The 25,277-nt window shown below is 41.6% G+C and overlaps 1 protein-coding gene across 5 annotated transcripts in view; it reads left to right on the top strand.

Annotated features, from left to right (window-relative positions):
* ZBTB16 (zinc finger and BTB domain containing 16) overlaps positions 1–25,277 on the top strand; it is a 274,688-nt gene that overhangs the window by 174,416 nt on the left and 74,995 nt on the right. For all 5 annotated transcript variants that reach the window (XM_056794365.1, XM_007494765.3, XM_007494763.2 and 2 more), the window contains exon 4: positions 14,740–14,826. In XM_056794365.1, the coding sequence (XP_056650343.1) occupies positions 14,740–14,826 (87 nt within the window). The remainder of the gene's footprint in view (positions 1–14,739; positions 14,827–25,277) is intronic.

The following is a 25,277-nucleotide window of genomic DNA, read 5'->3' as shown; positions in this document are numbered from 1 at the left end:
GTATTTTTATAGTCATTTGAAATTTGATATCACCTTGATTCCTCCTTCCATGCTGCTTCTTCTACATAATTGCTACTGAATAAATGTTTGTTGGATTTGTTAATTTGAAATGTGAATGAAATAAATGAGGTGAGAGAGGAGTTGGGCTGTTTTGGGTCAAACATTAATTATTCAGACTAGAGAAGAGGGGAAGTGGTATGGATAATTCAAAAATCATTTGTTTGGCTTTGGAATGTATCATATGTGTTGCTTCTTCCCACTCTCCTGGCCGGCATAGAGTTTACCTTCCTAATTGCATTTTGTTTGAAATAATTTGCCCCAAGATGAGTTTGCATTTCCAGATCACTTACTGGCTGGGCAACAGAGAGTTGACAGCATGGGACTGAAAATTAGCTGTGAATAATTGTGACTTAATTGTGTTTCAAATAAAGAGTGGTCATTTTTCTTTCTTTAGTCAGTTGGTTGAATTCAGAGATATTCAGGGGTAGATTAATAGTATCTCTCCCTGCCTTAGACATTTGCTGACTCTTGAAAGTAAGTTAAAGAGGCAGCTAGGTGGCTTAGTAGAGAGCCAGGCATGGAGGCTGGAGGTCCTAGATTCAAATGTAGCCTCAGACACTTCCTAATGTGACCCTGGGCAAGCCACTTAACTCCAGTTGCATAAGACACACTACTATTCTGCCTTGGAACCAATACTTATTCTAAGCTAGAAGATCATGGTTTTTTTTTAAAGGATGGAAGTTAGGGATTCTGTGAATTGAGTTCCAGGCATGCATACATACATGTATAAATGTCTGCTGTTATATATGTGTGTTGTATGTTTTATGTATATGCTGTCTCTCCTGAAGAAATGTGAGCTCCCTAAGAGTAAGAGCTTTAATTCTTGGTTTTGTAGCCCTAGTACAGTGCCTGGCATATAGTAAGTACTTAATTACTTACTAATTGTGAATGTATATAAAGTCTTTATTGGACCTACAGTAATTGGAATCACTTTCTGCTTCTGCCTTCTGTAGGAGAAAGGGAGAAAGACTTGAGTCAAAAATAAAGAAAGAAATTATGGAGGTACTTTGGAAGAGTGTGAACCAGTGAAGTAGATAAGAAGTTAAATTTGGAGAGAAGAAATTTGAGAGCAATCTTCAGGCCTAGATTCTGGTCTACATTTTACTTCTGAGTAAAAGGAGGAGTAGGATCAAAAACAATTTAGGAATAGAATTTGAAGACATAAACTTAAAAAAGAAAAGGAGAAGGCAGTTGGCAAGACAAAGTAAGGTGAATAAGAAAAGGAAAGTGAAACAATTAGGGAATAAAAGGAAGTTGATTGAGGGGATTCACCTCTTGAGTTAAATCAGTGAAACAAAAGTTTGGTATGAGGCCGAAATGGAAGATTGCCAATGTATCTGCCCCAGGTTGGATACCAAAAGGAGTAGCTACAAAGAAAGAAGACTATAAATTGGGATACCCAGAGGTTCACAGGAGGTAAAAATCAGAGGGGAGTCAGAAATAAAACCCATGACATACAAATAAAACTGATGACATACAAATACCTAAATACAACAAAAAAGAAGCCTGAAGGTCTCTATGCAAGAAATTCAACCCCATAGCTATCATTAAGACTTGATAGATTGAAGGAATAGGGCATATTTAGCCTGGAGAAGAGAAGACCCAAGTAGGCATGATAGTCATCTCCAAATATTTGAAGGATTGCCTTGTGTAGAAGAGATTAGACTTGTCCTGTTTGGCCCCAGAGGGCAGAACCAGGAACTCTGAGTGGAAGTTGTAAAGAGGGCAATTTAGTCTTGATTGGGGGTGGTGGTGGTGTAGGAGGCTTCCTAACAATTAGAACTGTTTAAAGGTAGATGTGAAGGCTTTCCCTTCCTTGGAGATCTTCAAGCAGATTTGGACTCGTTAGTATGTTATTTAGCACTGGGGATTCCTTTTTATGTAAGGGCCGAAATTGATGATCACTCTCTCAAATTCTGTGATTCTGCTGCCAATTACTCTTCTCCCCCTACCCCCACCCCCACCCCCACCCCACTCCCATCTGTTGGAGGTGCTATTAAAAGCAAACAACCCCCCCACACACACACCCCCCTCAAGAGTGAGTGTTAGTTTTGTGCTGACAGGATATCCCTATTTTCTTATTGGGGGGAGAATTTTGATGGTGTGAGTGTCCAGTGCTTTTATTGCTCATGTGAGTCTTGTGTGTTGACATTGGAGTGGTTGTGTTGGGTGTGTATGTTTGTGTCCTTCTGTACACATGCCCCAGCAGGCAGTGTTTCCCAACCTGTGGTTGTGGCTCTTGGGCTGCTCTGCAGGGAGCTGAGAATGGGGGAGAGGGCTCCCCGCCTCCTTCCCTCTCCAGCAAAGAAGATAGGAGTGTGCAGGAGGTGGGGGTGCCTTGCTGTCAGGGCTGAGGGCACTGGTGACTCTGCAGAATCCCACCAAGTGGAAAAACTGAGCCCACCCTGCCAGGACCAACGAGCCCCATCTCAGTGTGACCTTTATGAGGCAGGGATGAGGAACCGGTTCTCATAAACACAGACGCCTCACAGCCTCCTGTGAGCCCATTCCAAGGCCCCTCTCCAACATAGTTGACATTTTGCCAGACATCAGGTCCTTAGCCTTTTTCCAGATCAGCTGTGGGGGAACTGAGCTCCTGAGCAAAGCATCTAGATGGCCCAGTGCAAGCCCCTGACAGCTCTCCTGTCCCTCTTCCAGGCCTGGGACTTTCTCAGTAACTTTTGACCCTTTGGACTTAACTGCTCTCCAGGGTAGTATCAGGAATCCTCTCTCCAGCAAATGCCTCATTTTCCTAGGCCCGCTACAATAGAACCTAGACTCAGAGTGACCCTTTCCTCCCTTTGTGTGATTTGTGAGTAAAGATTAACCTGGTACCATATACATACTCAGTTCACATTTTATCTTCTCTTCATGCCCTCCTCCTAACATTACCTCTTTCCCCCTCCTTTGTGGATGTGTATGTATATTATACATAAAGAAAGAGAGACAGACAGAGAGATAACCAGAGGGATGGACAGACAGACAGACACACACACACATACTCACACAGGGAGAGGGAAGGGAAAGAGAATTTGAGAGAGACAGATGGTCAGACAGACACACACAAGGACAGAGGGAAAGGGAAGCAAAGAGAGATTGAGAGAGACAGGGACAGAAAGATATACACACAGACAGAGGGAGAGGGAAAGAGAGACCAACTAGACAAACCTCTGAACAGACCTTCTCTTTCTCTCCTCTCCTGTCTCTTTCCTTCTCCTTTCCCCTTCTATTCTCTTTCCTCTCTTCTCATTCCCTCCTGTTCTCTCTCCTCTCCCCTAACACATATCTACTTGAGTGAAAGAACACGCAGTGCTGGCCTTTGAAATTGGCAGGCAGTGTACTGTTCTCTGTCTGATAAGAGGTACTGTAAATAAAACTGTACACCGTGGCCTGTTGTAAAATGCCCTGTGTCTGTACTCATTGTTCTGAGAGCTCAGGCTTTTTTTGGGTCTGCTGTTTTGGTACAGGCTGTACTTCCTTATGTAAGCAGGCATGCATATCTCATCAGAACATTCAAGATGTTTATTTTAAATCTCAAGGAATTAAACACACACACACACACACACACACACACAAGCCAGCATTAGATGCTAGCAAAGGTCGGCTTTTTTTTTCCCCAGTGTTTTGTTTATTTTTGGGGGGGGTGGAGATGGAGAGATGACTTTATTCATTTCCTTAGCTTTTGTCTCAATTTTTTCTGAGGTGCCTCCTTCCCTATCTGATTGTCAGATGCCCCCTCTATCCTCACGATGTCTCTCTACTACTTTACCCCTCTCTGTTCCTCAAGAAGGAAGATGGGTAGAAAATGACTAACTATAGCATCTGAACTAGCAGGGACCTTGAACTCCAATCTAGAACTCTCATTTTGAGACAAAGTCACGGCAGCCCACCCAGATGATCTGTCTTGGTCCAGCTGATGGAGACTGGTTCTCCTTGAGTGTTGGTAGGGGAGGAGATCAGACAAGGAGGGGGAGTTCTTCCCATTGCTGTCACCAGTTCTATTTCCAGTGGATTTCTAATTATTTCTTAATCATCACAAAGACTTCATATAACTGACATCAACACCATGTGTTGAAGTTGTGAAAACTTTTTATTATATTATTATATGTTTATTATATTATAGCCCATTCATATCTCTCAATAGATGGGCATATTATTTCCATTATATTTGGGAAATCCTATATGTATTTCCATTATATACATACTTTTCCATTATATAGATGAAGAAACTGAAGATCATAGAGGCTAAATGATTTAGGATTCTGGGATTGTAAATTTAGAGTTTGAAGGGACTCTACAAGCCATCAAGGTCTAACTCCCTCAATGAATGAGGAAACTGAGGCTCTCAAAACTTAAGGAATCACACAATGATTCAATGTCAGAGACAGCATTTTAATCCAGGTCGTTCCAATCTCCAATAGAAATCCAACATTCTTATCTCACTGTCCCATACTATCTCCTTCATTCATTCTCACAATTGAGGAATGCAGATCAATTTAGAGGGGCAGAGGGTGAGTGAGAGTCATATTCTAATATCACACATCCATGAGATTAGATTATGGAATCATTTTAGGGGGTGGGGATGGGAAGCACCTGTTAGAGATCACTTAGTTCAGCCTCCTTGTTTTACAGAGGAAAAAAAAACAATAACTTCATTGCACTCAATCAGCTGTGCAGTATTCTTGTTCCGGACAGAGAGATGAGGAATCTTCTGCTCTTTTTATTAGTATGGTCATTGAAATGCAGACCAGTGGCGGCTGGCATGGGGTCCTTCAGCTAGTCAGGGATGGAGCCAGAAGTGGCCCAGTGTCCTCACCTCTAGAGTCAGTTTCCAGGGTCACATGGAAAGAAACATTAAATGCTTGGTGAGTGATTGTTAGCCATATTAGGGAAGGGCTGGAGAGGTGAACTAATGAGAAGACACTTCTTGGTTTAAAGGAGGAGATAGCCCCAGTTCCCATTTCTTCTCTCCTATCATACTTTAGAAACTACCTTGGATTCTAGCCAAGGATAGTGCCATTTTAACTTTTTTTTTTTTTAAGGGCAGTGGAAGACCCTGAACTGGAAGAATGAGAGACTTTGACACCCCCTAGGGGCCAGTTGGGCAGTGCCCTGACCAGGAGCTATTGGCTTCTCTATACCTGGCTAATTATCTAAATGATCCCCTACTGGTATTTTGATTCTTCCTGAAGGAAGAATGGAATTGAGAAGTTCCTCCCATGTATACATTATTCCTGTGATTGTCTTCTCAGGTAGCAACATCATTGCTCATACATGGGAATATGCAGAAATTTGCTGGTGTACCCCACTTTGTATAGCAGCTAGGTGGATTCATTGGACCATAGATTGTGGGAACATAGATCCAGAGTTAGAAAGGGTCTCAGAAGCCACCTAGTACACAGAATTCTCCAAATGAATTGAAAGTTATTTGAATCATATTTCAGGTATGTACACAAAGAAGACTCCTAAAGTGAACCTTTTTTCTTTTGGTAAAGAATACTTTGTAAGGTAAATTCTACCCCTTGTTTGATATGAGGAAATTAATGTTTTTTGGCTATGTGATTTGTTTAAAAAAGGGTACAGTTGGCGGTTTTATTTCATATGGACTAAATATCCTGATTTCCTTTTCTTTGGTCTTTGTATAAAGAAATGGTAATATTTAACTAGGAAAAATAAATCTTTCTTGTGTGTATATGTGTGTAGTATATATGTGTACATATATGTATATTGTGTGTATATACATACACACATACATACACATACATACATACATACATACATACATACATACATACATACATACATACATACATACAGTAGAGCATGAGAACATTCAGGGCTTTTATGGATCAGTTGGGATTAGATTTATTTTACTTGACCCCTAGAAGGGAAAAAAAACAAAGAGCAATGCATGAAAGTTTTGGATGGGCAGGTTTTAATTTGACATTAGGAAGTTTTTCCTTACAATTTAAGGTATCCAAAAGTACAAGGGGCTGATTCAGGAAACTTTCTCTTATTACTGTTGTTGTTAATGACATCACCATTACTGAAGGTCTTCATTTCAAAGGGATGTTGTAGATGGATGACATTTATGACTTGGGTGAGGTTTGAACTAGATGACTTTCAAGGTCCCTTCTAACTCTTTTTTTTTTTAACCCTTACCTTCTATCTTACAATCAATGTTGTGTATTGATTCCAAGGCAAAAGAGTGGTTAGGGCTAGGCAATGGGGGTCATACAGCTAGGAAGTATCTGAGGTCAGATTTGAACCCAGGACCTCCTGTCTCTGGGCCTGACTCTCAATTCACTGAGCCACCCAGAGCTATGTGGATTGAGAGTCAGGCCCAGAGACAGGAGGTCCTGGGTTCAAATCCTTCTGGGGACAAGTAAAATAAATCTAATCCCAACTCATCCATAAAAGCCCTGAATGTTCTCATGCTCCACTGTATGTATGTATGTATGTATGTATGTATGTATGTATGTATGTATGTATGTATGTATGTATGGCATAGTTGGCATATGTATGTATATTTGGCAGCCCCCTCTATTTTAACTCTTAAGGGTAGAAGCTAGAGACTTTCATAAATCTTGACTCTTCTATATCTAAACTGCTCTGGAAAGATAAAATTTTTTCCTCTCCTTTCCTTCAAAATCTGCAAAAGAAGAATACTACTCTGAGAATGACTTGGGTACAATATGGGGGAGGTGTTGCTAGACAGGCATTTTTTTTCCCCTCAAGTTGGGGCATTGATAATCTGTTGAGCATCCAGAAAAGGTCAGCCAGGATGATAAAGCCTCAAGACTGCCATAAGAGTATCATTTGAAATACCAGGGAATGTTTAACCTAGAGAAGATAGGACTAGAGAAGAGTTAGGGGAAGTGGGGAGGAGAACAACATATAACTTTTCAAAATTTGACAGGCTTTTATGTGGAAGAGAAATTCAACTTGTTCTTTTCAACCCTAGAAGTTAGATGTGGAGGGGCAATGAGGAGATGTTGCAGAATGTACGATTTCAACTTGATATCCTAATAATCAGAGCCTCTCCAAAAGTCCAGCGGGCAACCTGAGAATGGTGCCTTCTCCCAGGAGAGCTTCTAGCAAAGGCAGTCTGATTGTCACATATGTTGTGTAGAGGATATTTGTTTGGGAACAGATTGGACTAGAGCCATGTTGGCAAACTTATGGCACATCTTTCCGAGGGGGCTGTTCCCTCCCTCTCTCCACCACACCTGAGGACATTTCTGCCATCACCTGTCCCTCTGCCCAGCAGCCCAATGGGAGTGCTTCCTTCCTCCCCTATCTAGGGTAAGAGAGTGGCTCACATGTGGCATGAGGGTACAGTTTGGGCACTTGGTCTCTATAAGGTTCCCCATCACTAGGCTAGAGCATCTTTGAGGTCCCCTCTCATTCGTGTTCTGCAGTTCCTTGTAGCTCTCCAAAGAACAGGCATTTCTACTCAGATGAGGTGATAATTTTCTTTCTTCTAATATCCTCTAATGATAGTTTCTAGGAGGGAACCTGCCCTGTCTTCTTATAGATCTGGCGAGGTATTGCTGGTCAGCCTGTAACCTCCCCAAGCCCACTAGTTTATTATATTGGGACTTAAAAGCAGCAGCAAGATGTGCTTCCCAAGACAAATGGAAGTAACATTTCCCAAAGACAAAATTTAGTGCTCTGGTGGGGAAGAGATCTGAGAAGGAAAAGGAAATGGCTTTGGAGAAGATGCATCCAGCCTGCTGTAGTCCTGAGCCCCAGACACCTCAGAGGGAAAAAGTAGGAGATGGTGTGGTTTTAAAGAACTCCCTGCCTCCATAGGCACACACTACCCATGCCCTTTATCCATCCCTATTAAAGGATTCAAAGGCAAGGGAATGGACATTTTTTAAGTACCTACTCTTCATGAGGCACCGGGCCAAGTACTTCTACAAATATTTCTTCATTTGCCACACTATGCAGATTGGAGCCTTCTTGTCATTTAGAATCTTTGATACAGGTCCATCTTCCAGTCTGCTCAACCCCTGCCTGCCACAGCCATGGAAAAAATGGACCCCAGGCTGAATCTGGCTTTTGATTGAAGTTATAATTGGGGAATAATAGTTGGAGACAGTTTCCCCTCTGCTCCTCCTCAGTGTTTTTTTTCCTTGTGTCTCTTTGGTGGGATGGGAAGGACATAGACACATCTATCCCTGAGCTATGTCCTTGGATCTCTGCCCACCCCAGGATGAGAGCCCTGCATGGGTGGGGAGAGGCTGCTTCTATGTCCATATGTACAATTCTGTTCAGCTGTCAGGACCTCCCTCTTTCCCTCCCTCCCTCCTTTCCCCATTGATGTTTTATAAATGTATTAGCAGCTGAATGATGTCACCGTAATGCATTTTGGGAATAGCCATGTGGTTTATACACACTTGAGTTGTTTTGAATGCAAACCTGACATCATACTGAAGGCAGCAGTGAACAACATATGCACAGTAAACAGGCAGAGACTGTCTTATTGATTAACAGATGAGACCTCTATTATCGATCAAAGCTTGGCGAGAAAATTTATCACTTTTAATTTCAGGGCTGCCAAATATTTCTGCCTCTGAGCCAGCCGTTAAGAAGACAATTTAAAGGCAAATAGATCCTTTCTGAGAGAGGATGGAATTCCATCTCTGGATTTTTGGCTCCTTTTGTTTCTGATTGCCCCTCTCTTGCTTTTTGGTTGACCCTGGGCTTGCAGGGAGGAAACCATAACCACTCCTTGTGCAGGAGAGTATAGCAGAGTTCCTACCAGTGTCTTCATTTGGGGGGCATGGGGAGGAGTAGAAATGCAAAGGCTTGGGTGGGGGGCAGCTGAGATCTGGGGCATCCATGATGTGGCCAAAGGCTAAGGTTTGGGTCTCAGAAACACTTTCACACGTCTATCCACACTTCTTCTCTGAATCAAGTTGGGTGCTATAGGGAGAACTTAGAAGTCAACCAAATGTGGTCAACAACCTCTCTAAGAATATATCTTTTCTAATCTATTTTTATCATCATCCAGCTTTTCTAGTAGTGCATCCACATCCTGTCCTTTATTTCCTGTCTTTCTCATTCTCTCTCTCCCTGTGTCGTTTCAGCTAGCAGCTACTACAGCCTACGACAATGGCTGTTTTCTTAGAAGTCACTCCCCACCCTTGCCCACATCTCTGTGATGCATACTGTAATATTGGTTCCTTTCATTCAGTTTGGGGGCATGAGTTGTAGTGGTAGTTATCTGATCAGGTGGCCCACTCCTCAGCTTCTCTGCCACCCTCCCACTCTGCCGTCTTTTCTAAAGAGCTTGGTGAGAATGCTAAGAACTGAAGAAGGGAGTAGCGTTAAAATCTGTTCCATTCCGGTGCAAGTCATTGACAGTTAATGAGGCTGGGGAGACCTTCTTTTTATAGCAGAGCAGTCAGTTCATCCAGCTTCTCTTGAAGGCCAGCCCTGATTTTTCTCTGTGCTAAGCAGTCCCACTTATTGGGTCACTTTGGGGTTTCTGTTGTAGACTGATGAAAAATAGCCCTGGCTTGAATCTGTGTTTAAGTAAGAATTGGAACAGCTTTGGCATTTCCCACTCTTTGTGGAAAGTTTCTTGGCTTTTTTCTGGTTGGCTATATCAGAGCTTTCTACACTAAACATTGAGCCCCTAGACTCAGAAGGGACCATGATAATCATAGATAATTATTACTGGCTTTATTGATCCAGCATCTTACATGTAGCTTTGCATATAGGACTCTAGGAAGTCACCAGCTCCATCCCCCTGCCTCCAGGCAGAAATGAGCCTAAACCTCCCCAGACACTTCAGAATCTTCCTTATTTTTAAAGCCTTTCAAGTAAGGAGATTTGGGGATTTTCTGGGGTGACCTTCCCATTTTATACCTTTTATACTCAGGAAGTTTTTCTTTATCTAACCTAAACTTTCCCATGTTATAGTTTAAGCTAGTTTCTATTTCATTCAGGAAATTTTTATTGATCACTTGATGAGAGTCCATTATTGTGGTGCCATAAATAGAACACTGGGCTTGGAATTAAGAAGATTCATCTTCTTGGGTTGAAATCTGGCCTCAGACGCTTACTACTTGTGGGACCCTGGGCAAATCATTTAACTCCATTTGCCTCAGTTTCCTTATCTGTCAAATGAATTGGAGAAGGAAATGGCAGACCACTGCCAAGAAAACCTCATAATTGGGTCACAGAGTCACACCTGACTGAAATGATCAGATAACAACAAAATTGTGTTGGTTGCTATCAGAGAGCATACAATAGCCCCTGACCTCATGGAACTTATATTTTATTACCTCCAACCTTACAGACTACTCGTTGGCACCCACTACAGTCTGCCTTGCATTACATTTATTGTTACATACGTCTTACACTTTTTGTTAGATCCTAATGGTCTCGAGGACGGGCACTGATGTTTTTATCTTTGTGTCCCAATGGGCATTTTGACTTGCTCATAGTCAATACTTAAATGATATCTGCTGAATTGAATTTAATCTTGCTCCTCGTCAGGCCTCTGTACTTTTATGTATGCTAAGAATGACTTCTGCCTTCCACGTTTTCTACCAATTGACATCCTTTTCCCCCTTCAGTGCTGCCCCCTCCATGATATCTTTCTTGGCCCCTTTTAATTGGAAATATTTTTCTCCTTTTGAATCTCTCTGGATTCTCTGATCTCGCCTGTTCACTTAACAACTTCCAACTTTACAGCCACTTGTATACAGCTCATCTTGCCTACTAGAGTGTAAGTTCCTTGATGGCAAGAACTCTTTATTTTCTTCTTTGCAGACTTTAAATCACTACATAAATATTTGCTATTATTATTATTGTCTTTAATGCTCACATACCTCCAATATAGCAAATGCTTAATTTATGTTTATCAGTTGCACCATTTGAACTAACATTGATAAGCCTTTGCTGTTTGCACATCTAGAGAGATGTTAGTTATTTAGTAAGGAAATGTTGGGCCATGAGTGGAGGTAGTGGTTGTTCGGTCATATTTGACTCTCCATGACCTAAGTGAGATTTTCTTGGCAAAGATACTAGAGTGGTTTGCCATTTCCTTCTCCAGTGGATTAAGACAGAGGTTAAGTGATTTGCCTAGGGTTTGCCCAGCTAGTGAGGCTGGATTTGAATTCAGGTCACCCTGATTCTAGGCCCCCCACTTTATCCATTGATACATAGAGCTGCCTACACCATAAATGGTAGCATATGGTATATCATAGGATTTAAGGCTAGAAAGGATGTTAGTTGGATCAGAGGGTTACAAACAAAACATTATCCAACGACTAGGTGTACTGACAGAGGGAGATCAGGAATACTCTCATGAAGGAGATGGCCTTTGGATTGGGCTTTGAAGGAAAGATGAAATTTTAGTGAATGAAGAGGTAGAGGAAAACCATTCTAGCCTCAGAGAATGACATTGGACAAAGGCCAGACATGGGAAAATGCATGGGACACAGCGATCAGTTTGGTTTGGATAGAGTATGGAGGACACAGAAAAGGGTAACAGGAAACAAAGCTGGAAAGGTAAGGCAGCAGTTTTATGGAGGGTCATAAATGTCAGACAAAGGAGCTGGAATTTGGCCTGGGGGACAATAGGGAGCCATAGAGAATTGTCAAGGGGAGTAGTGACAGTTGGTTTTATGAGTTTTATTTTTTTTTTACAAAAAACAAATATATTTATTATGCACTTTCATATACATAAGGATTTTTGCTTAATATAATACAAGGAATAAAATAAAAATTTTACAATATGAAATTCAATGAACATTATAGGCTATTCACAACCCAAAACCAGGGATAAAATAAATTAAAATGATAGTTTGCAAACTTAAGTTTGATGAAAAGTGTGGTGGAGGACCTTAAACATAAACACAACATTTGCATAGCAGAAACAATATTGAGAAAATAATTGCTTGATTTTTTGAGTTAACAATAATACTTTCAGTAAGAACTTGGGAAAGAGGCTAGACATCATTACAGTCCTTAGCTATTTTTTTTGTTGTTGTTTTGATATGGTCTCCAAAACCTTTCTCCATGTGTATACAGATATGAAATGTTTTCAATACAATCTTCAGTATGGTGTGATTGATAAGAAATGGTAGAGACTGGAGGTGGAGAGGTTTCATTGGGAGATGATTACAGTGTGAGTGGCCAGGAAGACCTAGGCTGAAGTGATAGCAGTGGAGAAGAGAGGAGATGCAAATCACAGACATTAAGAAGTTGGAATATAGGGGGCAGCTAGGTGGCTCTGTGGATTGAGAGCCAGGCCTAGAGATGGGAGGTCTTTGGTTCAAATTGATTGCTTGAAATAAAATAAAATAAAAATTTTTTTGTAATGGCCATATAAGAAAATTGTTGATACTTTTAAAAACATTTGGTTAATGGGTATTCTTTTTGCATTTAACCCTCCGTTTAGCCTTGTGGGATGTACAGAAGTCTATGACATTGCTCTAAGGAGACTATAGTCCAAGCCAGTGGGCTAGCTCACTAGAACTCCCTCTTCCAGGCCCTTCAACAATTGCTACTGCTCCCATCATACCCCAATGAAATGTGTTGGCCTTAGCCCCTGAGCTCCTCCCTTAGGTCTCCTGGCCTTGGGACGTTTCCCCCCCTTCCAAGATCCCCTTTATGATAGGAGGTAATCTCCAAGAGGGCAGGAGTGCCTGGCGTGCTTCACTTTGTGTTCCCAGCACTGTGTCTGGCACTCTAAGAACTTATTCATGATCAAGAACGTGTCAGTGCTGAACTGTGCCCTGCTGACTGTGAACGTAATAGGTGATCAGAGGAGGACCAGAGGTAACTTACGGAGGAGGCTTTAGGGAAGAGTGAGGATGGAACTGGTCTATGACAAAGACTGGCAGTGGTGGCATTTGAGCTAGGACGCCAGCAGGAGCTAAAACAAGTAGACAATCATGAGCATGCTCTTCGGGGGGCCAGTGAGGACAGACAGCATGCTGAGGGAGGAGATCATTAGAAAAGGAAGACCCTGGTCCCGGCTCCCACTAGGATTCTGGCCTCCTCTCATGTCATCCACCCTTCCCTGTGCAGGCTTCAGTCAGACTTTCACCATTCTCCAGGTGTGCCCCGTACTTTTCTTCCAAAATGTTTTTGTTTTTGTTTTGCATTTGGAATGCCCTCCTTTAAAAAAAATTATTTTAAAAACCTTTCTGCCTTAGAATCAATACCAAGTATCCGTTCCAAGGCAAAAGGGTGGTAGGGGCTAGGCCATTGGGGTTAAGTGACTTGCCTAGGATCGACCAGCTAAGAAGTGTCTGAGGCCAGATTTGCACCCAGGTTTGCCTAACTCCAGCCCTGGTACTCTGTCCGCTGTACCACCTAGCTGCCCCTGAAAAATATGTCTCGGTCCCATGTTCAACTTGGGAACACACATTTTCTTTACTATTATTAGTTTGTAAGCTTCTTGAGGCAAAGTCTGTGTATTTAGTAAACTTGCCTCTGAAAATTGCTTCTTTGTGGGGTTGCTGACCTTCATGGGCTTCACACCTTGTGTTCAGTGTAGCTAATCACAAAACAGATACCTATATGCCATGAATAATGCCATTTTCTGTCATCAGAAACATGTTCATTTATATAGTTTCTTGCTGTACATTAACAGACTGTCCAGTCTGCCAGCCATATATGTCCTGGCTTTGACTTAAAGGAAGGGACCGTGCCTTTGGATTTTCCCTCACACCTAGCATAGTGCTCCTGGATAGATCATAAAGGTTTGTTTAATTATTTAGTATGTAATCTTGGGCAAATTACCTAACATCTATGGGCCTCAGTTTCCTCATCTGTAAATAGATCATAACAGTTTGTTAAATAATTATTTAAAGTGCAACCTTGGGCAAATTGCCCAACATCTATGGGCCTCAGTTTCTTCATCTGTAAGAAGGTCATAATGGTTTGTTAAATTAATTATTTAGTGTGTAACCTTGGGCAAGTTACCTAACATCTATGGGCCTCAGTCTTCTTATCTGTAAATTAAGAGGGCTGGACTCAATGATATCTAAGGTTGTTTCTAGCATAGGAAATCTCTAATTCCATGATCCTGTTTATTAAGCCTAGAAAAGATAAGATTGAAGGGAAACATATTTTTATCTTCAGATATCTGAAAACCCATATACTATGGTAGAAGGATGGGACTTATTCTTTTGTGTGAAGCTAGGAGTAAGAGACAGTGGGAAGAACCTGTGGAGAGATAGATAGACTTGGGTTTTGATGGGAAGAAAACCTGAATAACTGTTTTTGAAACGTTAATTGGGCTTCAGGACAATCCAGAAGAATTATCCTGAGAAAGAACTGTGGGAGCAGAAATGCAGAAGAAAAACATAGGATCAATCATGCAGTTCAATGGGGATATAATTAGTTTTGGCGTTAAAAGATCGCTCTGTTCCATCTTATTATACCAGTAATTAAAAAAAAAAGTTTATAAGAACTTGAAATTCTGAGATTTCCTTGTGATAAAAGATATGAGAATTACAAATGAGGCACTATGAGAATTTATGGTATCGACTGACTGCTCCAGGATTTAGGTACCCTATGGCTAGAAACCTTGATAGGGGTACTCATCGTTCCCTTTCCCGTCCTGCTTCCTTGACCCCAGCCCAGAGACTGGAGTGCCCAATGGCATGTAGCTGTTGCTGTAATTTTCTTCCCCTTTCTTTGCAGCTGGTGCCAAAGCCTTCGTCTGTGATCAGTGTGGTGCCCAGTTCTCCAAGGAAGATGCGCTGGAGACACACCGACAAACACACACAGGTGAGTTGGCATCGCCATGTTTTTACAAGAATGGAACAGATTGATCTTGATGGCATCCAGTTTAACAAGTGTGACTTCAGAGAGAGGGGAATGCTTGCTGTCTTCTCCTTCTTGAGACCTTGACTTTGCATCCATCTCCCTGTGCAGGAAGTCATTCATTGGCATCTTGGGAACATCCTTGACTTTCCTTTTTGAAACAGATTCCCAAAAACAACCATGCCAGGCCAGGCCTCATGTTATGTCCAGTCTGACTCTCTGGTTCTGCTAGGGTCACCGAGAGATCTTCTCTGGAAGAACATGGGAGATAATTTACATGGTAAAGATTTCAGAAAGATAGAGATTATAGGGATCATTGATTTGGTGCTGGAAAGGACCTGAGAGGTTACATAATGCAATCTCTCACTTTAGGAATGAATTTCAGAGTGGTTAAAGGCCACTCTGTGTTGCCTGTGGTCACAAAGATAAGAAATTAGAGATTAGATTTGAACTCGGGGTTCTCTTACTCCTTATCCAGCATTCTTTCAGCTTCATTGTACCTAACTTCCTTTCTTGCCCCATTAGAGATTTCTCATCCCTGAATTTGTCTAGAGTAGAAGGGGAAGAAGCTAAGTGGCATAGTGGATAGAGGGCTAGGCTGACCTCAATTCAAATTCGACCTCAGATATGTAATAGCAGTGTAACCCTGGGTAAATCAGTTTCTTCATCTATCCAGTGAACTGGAGAAGGAAATAGCAAACCAATCCCGTGTCTTTACCAAGAAAACCCCAAATGGGATCATGAAGAGTTAGACATAACTGAAACAATTGAATAACAACAAAAATCAGTAGTGTAGGGCAAGTCTTAGAATGAATGAAATGAATCAAGTTCTGAAATAGATCATTCAAAAAGCATTTAAGTGCCTTCTATGTGCGAGGCCCTGGGGATAAAAGGGTCTTTACCCTATGTTGTAGGCATGAGGACTTTAGAATCAAAAGGGAAGAAATGGCCACTTGCCCTACTACTACCCTTTTTTTGGTCTATTGACTCCCACAGGCCTTAAGTGCCTCATTGTCTGCTCTTTGGGAGAAAAGAAAGCTTTTGTAGCCAAACTGCTTTCCTAGGCATCATCTCACAGGCACCACTCTCTCATAAAGGGAGCTGAGGCTGCCCAGGAGGGAGAAGCGGATTGGCCAAAGTCATGAACACCAGGCATCCCTGCTGGGTCTCCAGGCAGCCAGGTCACTGTTTCCATCAGTAGGCTCTCCATGCAAGTGAGTGAACCCCATCCCCTTCCCATAGGGAAGCCAGTCTGCTCAACTGTGAGCCCCTATTCAACCAAGTGGCTTAATTTGTTTCATTTGAAAGGAAGTATGAAGCTTGAAGACATGAGCTGTTTGTGTTAGAGGCTGTGTGATATCTTAGAAAGAATATTAGACTTAAAAAATTAACCCACCTGAGCTCAAGTCCTGGTTTGTCATTTATAAACTTTATAGCCTTAGACAGGTTATGTGACCTCTTATTTCATCATAGAAAATAGGAATAAAACTTATGTTATTTGCCCTACAAAGGTGTTGAGAAATCCTTTTTCTTTTACTTTTTTTAATTTTTAAAGCATTTTCTAATCATAAAATCTCATGTTGATGTCATCCATTATTCCTGTATTATTATTTAAGGTTTGGGAATGAGGGGTAGTGGGACAGTTAGGCTATGATGTGACCACATAGCCATAGACTAAAGGATACAGGTTCCAATAATATCCAGATTTTACAAGATTTATAAGGGTAGTAGAAAACAGTTCTCTGATGAATTAAAAAATAAATAATGCCAGTAATCCATCCATAATGAGTGGTGGCATATTGCTTTAATCTTAAAATCTAATATTATTCATTTCATCCTATTTTTATTTTGTTAAGTAAAACATTTCCTAATTACATTTTGATCTGGTTCCCACCCATTTGGGATGCAGACTTCAGTCATGTTGTTTGATACCTCTGGCCTAGATGATTGTAACTGTCTCCAAATGGGTCTTCCTTCTTTCAGGTTTTTTCCTCTCCAGTCTTCTTGAGAGTAGGGGGTTATTTTCCTTCTTTTTATTTGTGTCCCTAGTGTCTAGCACAGTGCCTGGGACAATTTGTCTGACTCTGTGTGACCCTATTTGGGGTTTTCTTAGCAAAGATACTGGAGTTCCTTCTCCAGTTCATTTTAGAGATGAGGAAACTGAGGCAAAATGAGTTAAGTGACTTTCCCAGAGTCACAGCTGATAAGTGTCTGTGGACCAGCTTTGAACTCAGGAAGATGAGTTTTCCTGACTTCAGACTCAATGCTCTGTCCACTGAGCAACCTATCCTCCCCAACACACCTGGAACGTAGTAGGCACTTAACAACTCTTTGTTGATTAATTAATCAATCATTGATCTGCCAAATCATCTTTCGGGGGCTCAACTCAGCACTTATTTAGTGGCTTCCAACATAAAATACAAACTTCTAAGATCTGCATTTCATTCCTTCCATAATCTGGTTCTTGTCTACTTTTCCAGCCTTATTTCATACTGTGCTCAAGACAGACTGGACTACTAGCTTTCTTCAATATGCAAGAGCCTATCTTTGGCCTCAGTACCTCTCCACAGGACATTTCCCATGCCTTGGATGCACTCTCATTCATTATCTCTGTCTCCCTGATCCTTAGCTTCCTTCAGGACTTGGCTCAGGCCCTTTCTTTTCCAGTAAACCCCCTCTGACCGTCTTCCCCAACAATTGTTAGTGCTCCCTCTAGGCATATGCTAGAGCCAGCTGAACCAGCTTGAGAGCAGATTGTTAAATTTTCAGTGTGAGCGTTTACACTTTGGAAATCAACATATGCTACAAATCAGGGCTCAATTTGTTGATTATCTAGACTTAAGAAAGTGATGGAGAAAATGTTAATAATACAGATTAAACTGAAACGTGTATAATGCGGGGATACCCAAGTGGCTGAGTAGATGGAGAGCCAGCCTAGAGATTAGAGATCTTGGGTTCCAATCTGGCCTTAGACATTTCCTGGCTGTGTGATCCTGGACAAGTCACTTAATCCTCATTACTTAGCCCATACTGCTCTTCTGTCTTGGAACCAATACATAGTATTGATTCTAAGACAGAAGGTAAAGGTTTAAAGACAAAAAGTGTACAATGCATATGTTTTCCCTTGGAGAACTGGTTGTTAAACATTTATGAACATACCTCTGATTCTCTCTCCTTAAATTTCTTTGAATTACATTTTTCTCTGTAAATTTGTATTCCCCCCAGTATACTGTAAATTGTTATCATAGGAATTGTTTGATTTTGTCTTTGTATTCCACAGGGCCAAACCCTGTACCATATATGTCAACGGCCCTTAAAGGAATGAATGTTATATTAGTGTAGGGGTGTCACACTTATGACCAGCCAGGGTGAACCAGATTAAAACACAATTTGGAAATGTTTAGCAATTATAAAAAGCTATTTAAATATAATAATATAAAAATACAAACTACCTTGCAGTATAGGTGATATTAATTTGTAGTTCTAGGTCACTATGTGGCCTGGCTTTAACACCTTTGTATTGGAACACCAGAGTATGAGTCATCTGGTTATTGGTTCCAGCTCTACTACTTATTATTGTTATGGCTTTTGACAAATCATTCCACTAAATTGAATCTCATTTTTTGTCAGATTTGAGATTTGGATCCCCTAATTTCTGACGTCCTTTTCAGTTAAAAATCCTCTAATAGCCTATAATGTCTTGTCTATTCAAGGGAATTAGGATGGAGGAAGAAAGGAATAGAGTTAGGGACAGGATTCAGGTTCCTATGCTTTCGATTTACTTGGATCCTTATTTTTTTAGAGGGGAAGAGTATGCCAAGAATCAGTTAAGTCATAGAGTGGATACTTTTTATTTCTACCAATATTGATTTCAATGACTAAAGAACTAGAACAAACAGATCTATGTTCTGGGAATGGTCAGGAGAAAGGAGGTGTTTGGAATGCCAGTGAGGAAGGTATATCAAGGCGAGATTTGAACTTGGAATCACCAGTAGAAATTGGAGCCTACTTTGAGGGTGAACTAACTCTGTTAGGGCTCCCTAGAGTAATTGGCTTGGAGTTGGAAGAATCAAAGGAATATCACATAAAACAGGGAGGGGAAATGCCCAGATATAGGCGTGTCAGAACTCCAAGTGGGGCTGCCAGAGCAGCCTTGGACAGAGCTAGCAAGGCAAGAGGGAGATAGTAGCTTTTGAAAGAAGCAGAGAGAGAACCCCATGGAATATTCCTTCTCTGTGCTCAGTAGAATAACTAGCAAAGCCCACTGAATCGAGAATGACTCCAAACGTCATTTTTTCCATTCCCCATACCTCAAAAAATTATTTTCTGATGACAATGCCAATGAATATATCAGCACAACATTATAAAACACATTATATGGTAGAAGTGTCCATGTAACTAAAAAATTCCAAACACTCCTTTTTAAGTGCTTCTCTTTCTGTGGGGATTTTATTCCTTTGAACTGGGCAAATGTGGGGAGCTAGGTGGAATCAGGGAGACCTGAGATCAGCTTCAGCCTCATTCACTTCCTAGCTGGGTGACCTTTGGGAAGTCATATAACCTCTTTTTGCCCCAGTTACAAGGGATAATAATAGCACCCACCTCCTAGGATTGTTGAGAAGACCAGATGAAATATTATTTGTAAAAGACAAAAAACGTTTTGCACAGCGTCCAGCATGTAAGAAGTGCTGAATAAAGATTGTCATAATTATATTACATAATACATAACATACAATGATAATGTTATCATTATTAGTTAGCAGACCTGACAAGCATCTGTGCCTTTATGGTTTAGAGCTTCATCGTTGAGACTGAAACACATCACAGTGAAAAATGTGTCAAGGTTTGGGACTGCCAGGCTGACATCGTTCAGTGTCTCTCCACTGTGCCCGACCCCCGAACCCTTTATGAATTCTCTCTCCCCAGCTCTGGTGAGCCAGGCCAGTCCCCAGGCTGCAGGCTGGCACTCTCAGAGGCTGTTTATTGTTGGGCCGCATTTGGGTTTTGTTGCCGCACTTGGATGTTCTGTTTTGGTACAGCAAAGACTTTGAGGAGATAAACAGAGATCATTTTACACCTTTTCTATTATGACAAATACATATTGCGAAACATTGCCGCTTCCCAAATGTTTGTGTTGCAGAGTGGTGAGGAATTAACAGCTATGCAGCTCCCTCAGAAGCATGTACTTCATTTACACATCAGAATTTTTTTTGCACTGTTCAGTAAAATAAAACTGAGAAGAAGAAAAAAACATGCACCCCTCCCACCCCCAATCCTCAGCACACTCCTTGTGTTCTATATCAGGAGTGTCTTAAATTAGTAAGCAGTTCTTTAGTCCTGATAAACTGATAAATACCATTAATGGCTTAATTTATACTCTGAGCTTGAAATTTGACACACGGACAGTATCTTGGCTCAGGAAACATAACTGGTTGTGTGCCAGAGGTTTTAATGACCGATCAGTAATATAAATTGCTGCATCACTGAACAGAAATAGCTTCTCTGTGACATTTGATCTGGAAACTTCTCTGGCCAGGCAGCAGTTAATAAATTTTAAAATAATTACTCCCTTTATTCAAAGTCAAACTAATTAGGAGTAGGTTTTACAAATCATAATGTTGTTCAAACCACTGTATGTTGCCATTTGGGACCCAAGCGGGAGAAATCAGGCCCCTGGACAACAGAGCTGATCGGGTGGCATTAATTAGAGGACATGGAGATGCCCTGGCGGCTGCAGGAGGAGGGGAGGGTGTGCTCGGCCGGACCATGGGGATGACACTTGCATTTTGGAAGACCTCTGGAAGGGCCTGTGAGATCCCTTTGGTTTATCATCTTTCATCCATAGAAATGTATACAATAGATTTAGTATTGAGGTTGCCCCTTTAGAGGAGGGGATATTCTTGGTATATGAAAAGGTGCCAAAGTAGATCATTTTTAGAGACTGTCCATGGGGCTTCCTGGAGATTAGATAGGAGAGACAAACCCTACTCTTTTATTGGGAGGCATCCAGACCTGGAATCAAGAAGGACTTGGGTTCAAATTTAGCCTCAGATAGCTATGGGACCCTAAGGCAAATCATTTAACTTCTACCTTCCTTAGTTTCTTCAACTATAAAATGGGGATAATAATAACACTTTCCTCCCAGGAACATCGTGAGGATCAAATGAGATATAGTTGTTTTTTTTTTTTAATATCCTTTAGCCCAATTCCTGGCACATAGTAGACACTCCATGAATGTTTCTTTTTTTTTACCTTCCTGTTTTCTTCTGCTCTCTCTGTCTTCTTTTCTTCCTCCCTCTTTTGACTGTGGGTAGAATCAGTTCATATAGAGACAAATGAATAGATAGGATAAGAAGGCCCCTGTAGCAATGTGACATTTCTTTCTTTTTTTTTTTTAATTTTCTTTTGGTTTCTATTCTTTTTCTGAAGTATTTCATCTAAAGTTTTATTCTGTACCTATGTAACTTACATTATGTTTTATCTTAAATTTGTTTTGAAATTGCCAATCATTGGCTATGTAATTTGTACTATATTTTTACTTTATTGCTTCATGACCTTGTACGCCATTCATAATTGACAAATGATCATAGCCCTTACCTAAAAAAAAAGATTCTTAAGGTTTTCCATCATGAGCTCCTTTGAATTTTGGTAATGCCTATGGACTCCATCTCAGAATGATATTTTTATTGAATAAAATAAAATGCATAGGATTACAAAGAAAAACCCAACTGAACTGAAGTATTATTGTCAAAAAAAATTTTTTTTTAAGTTTACAGACCCCAGGTGAAGAATCCCCTGCATTTGAAGATCTTGTCAATTGCATAGAGAGAGAGGGAAGGATGAGATGATTTAAAATACATATTTGGCATATGAACTTATAAGAATGGTAATACTGATCCCACAGGACCTGGGGCCAGAGAGTGAGATGCAGCATCCCCAGTGCTCCATTAAAGGATTGAATTATTATTGAAGGCTTTCAGTGGGACCCATTCCTCCAACCAAGTTGTGAGCAACAGCTCCCCCCACCCCAGAGCTCAAGGGAACAAATCACAAGTGGAATGCCCTGCTGCTCCTTTTTCTTCCAGTTGTTGGGGTGGCTACAGCAGGGGGTTCTCAAGGCAGAAGCCCTATAGATTCTGCCCTTTCACCAGGCTTACATGCCACCTTGTGGGTATGGGCCAAACAAGGCCCCCAGGGGGTAGAAGTGCCACACACTCTCTGGGAAGGCCAAGACAGAATGAAGAAATGCAAAACAAGGAAAATCAAGACCCTCTGAATTTCCCTGATGACCTTGAAAGACCTCTTGGAGCAGACTTGGCAGATTTGTTTGAAAGTCCAGGGAATGTCTGAGGATGCCAATGCAAGGGTGTTCTCTTGCCCACCACCTCTAGAGGCAACTTGGGCTCCAGAAAAGATGGGTGGTTTAGCAGGATTGGAGATAATCAGGTTTTCTGTCTCTTCCTCAAGCATCATGCATAGGCTTTTCAGTTAAGCATTAAGAATGGATCTTGGTGAGCTACGGAATTGATGGTTCCCTGCCAGGGGTTCAGTTTACCTGTACTGTTGCTACCAGGGGAACCATGGGCAGAAGACTGAGGTTTCTGCATCAGCTTTCAACTCAAGCTAAGTCAAGCTAATAGCATTTATTAAACCCTTATTATATTCCAGGAATATGAAGCAAGGCAGAAACAAGCCCTGTCCTAATTTCCCTCCACCACAGCTCCTAATATCTCAGCTTTTCCCAAAATTACCTTGTATTAATTTGTAAATACTTTTAATTTACATAAATGCAAGTATGTTATTTCCCCTGCAGGGAAGGAAGTAAAATTTTCAAGATATGAACTATTTTCTTTTTTTGTCTTAGTATTTCTAGTTCCTACTACAGTGCCTGAATTTATAGGCAGTTAATGAATGCTTCTTAATTGATTGATTGTTGATGAGTGTTCTAAAACCAAGGTTGATATCCTGACAAATGCCATTTTCCCCAGCTTTGTGGATTTAAATCAGAGCTCTGTTTTGTTTCTAGGACTCTTGGGGGAGACGTTGGGGTAGAAGGGAGAATCATCTTTGGTGGTGATTCTCTCAGAGACACTGTCCCCAGAGCCCCAGAATTTTGACTCTGTGTGGTATTTAGCACTTGGCTCTGTGTGGTGGCTGCATATTAAGGACTTGTTTCTTTTCCTGATTAAAGATTTGGTTTTATGACTGCTTTAGCGGTTGTGTGTTTCTCCAACTTGACACCACGCACCCTATTCCTATACAGTTAAGATGCTAGCTTAGATTCATGCTTCTTCTTCCTCCTCCCCCTTCCCCACACAGACCAGAATAAATTAGCTCTTTTAGTCTCATGGGGGAAAGAAGTTTATTATGCAACCAGTAGGATTCTTCTTAGACTTGGGTTTCTCCGATTGAGTCTCCATTTTACAGATTGGGCCCAGAGGGAGTAATTGGCTTGTTCACATTCTCTTAGGAGCCATGAAAAGATCTGGATCTAGAATCCAGGGATTCTCATTCTTGGATCAGAGCACTCTTACTAGGACCCAAAGTACTTCTTTCATCTTCTGTAAAATGAGAGGGGTTGGCTTGGAATTAGATAATCTGTCAGCTTCCTCCTTGCTCTACCATTCTGTGTTTGCAGCTGATCACAAAACCAGATTTTTTTCAGTGACCTGAGAAGAAGCTGTTTTTGTTTCCAAATTCCAGGGTTGTAGAGGGAGTCGTTCAACTAAATTAAGGTTCTTATCTACCTTATATTGGATAGACCGTTGTCCAGAAATGGTGACAGCATTATGATTTACTCTGTTCTGCAGCAGCAGACCAGAGGCCAAGGACCACCCCTGCTCCCCTCTCTTTTCCATCCTAATGGAGCCTGGAAGATTCGAGGGGTGGACTGGGCACACTAGTGTGGCCCCAGCTCTTTCCCCACCCCCAACACATGCACACCACAGTGGCGCATTCATCCTTCTCTGAAGGAGTGAAGTGTTAACAACGGTACCCACAGCCTTCATACCGGCTGCCTGCCGTGTTGGCCCTCCTCACACTTTAGACATGTTAATGATGCTTGAAAAAGGCCTCCAAAACGTCTTTGCATCTGAACTTCAGGGTGGAAAAATGAAGTCCTTGTGCCTCTTTTTCCCCCCTCCTTGTGGGGGGTGGGGAGGTGACGAGAGATAGGAGAGAGGGAGGCAGTTTTCAGGAGAGGACATCAGCTGCAGGACAGTGCTCGGTGCACCCAGAGGCGTGCCTGTAGGCCCTGCTGCTCAGAGGCCTCAAAGAGGAGGATGGACTGGGCACCGAGGACTGGATTCAGGGTGTTCAGCTGAGCTGGCCCAGGTCCTACAGCAATAGGAAACTCAGCAACTGTTTTGGCTCATCTTCCCAGCTTTGGCCGCCTGGTGCCTGATCCTAGAGTGGGGTAGGAGCAGGGAGAAAGGAAATAGCTTAACCTTCTCAAAATTGTACAAGAAAAGAAAAATGTCCTTGAGGGCCTGTCCAAGGGGTGTAATGGAATCAGGAGAGTGGGAATGGGCTAGTAAAGGAGGAAAGACAGCAAGGTAGACCAGTGGCCTAGACAGATGGATTCTGGATAGGTTGGAGTGACCTGGCCATTTAAAACATAATAGCCTTTGACTTTTTATAAATATCAGAGGTGATTTGTCTAGGATTTCTCTTGATGTGCCAAGGAATTTAACACGAGAAAGCTTGAGATGGAGAAATGTCGCAAAACGTCACAGACTCTTGGGAAACAGAATCATGTGCTGCTGATATTTGTACAGTCGATTCACTAGCATAGCTTTACTCCTGACCTAATTTCATGCTGTTACTATAAAAGCATGTTTGAAGCCTAATATAGAGTTTTATTTTCCTAGCACATGTTTCGCAGTCCTTTTGGAGTGGCTCGTTGAGGATTGGGGAGGGTCAGCCCAGTTGTTGCCTGATATGCCAGGCAAGTCACCTTTCTCCATTGTGAACCACCCAGCAGCCCCTTGACCCCCTTCTCCCTCTCCCTTCCAAAGCTAAATTTCTGGGTTTCATATTGTCAGTCTGATTTCAGAGATCCCAAACCTCTCTCTTTGTCCTATTGTGGAGGGTGCTTTGGAGAAGGGAACTTAATTGGTTTGGAGGTGGGAAAGACTGGGAGAGAAAGGGATTAAAATGAATAGTTGGTTTGTCTGTAAAAAGAACTTGGTAATGTTTGTGGTCACAGACTCATGAGAGTGTAGAAGAAATTCAAAATGGATCTTATCAAGAACAACACTGGACTGGAACTCAGGAAACCTAAGTTCTAGTCTTTGCCCTGACTTGCTACTAACTGTGACCTTGGCCAAGACATTAGCTTCTTCACACTATTCTGTTGTTGTTCAGTTGTTCTTCAGTCATGTCTGACTTTTGGTGACCCTATTTGGGGTTTTCTT

The sequence above is a fragment of the Monodelphis domestica genome, chromosome 4 (assembly GCF_027887165.1).
Source record: "Monodelphis domestica isolate mMonDom1 chromosome 4, mMonDom1.pri, whole genome shotgun sequence".
NCBI lineage: Eukaryota > Metazoa > Chordata > Mammalia > Didelphimorphia > Didelphidae > Monodelphis > Monodelphis domestica.
Note: the sequence above shows the minus strand (reverse complement) of the source record. Positions and strands in the feature narration are given on the sequence as shown.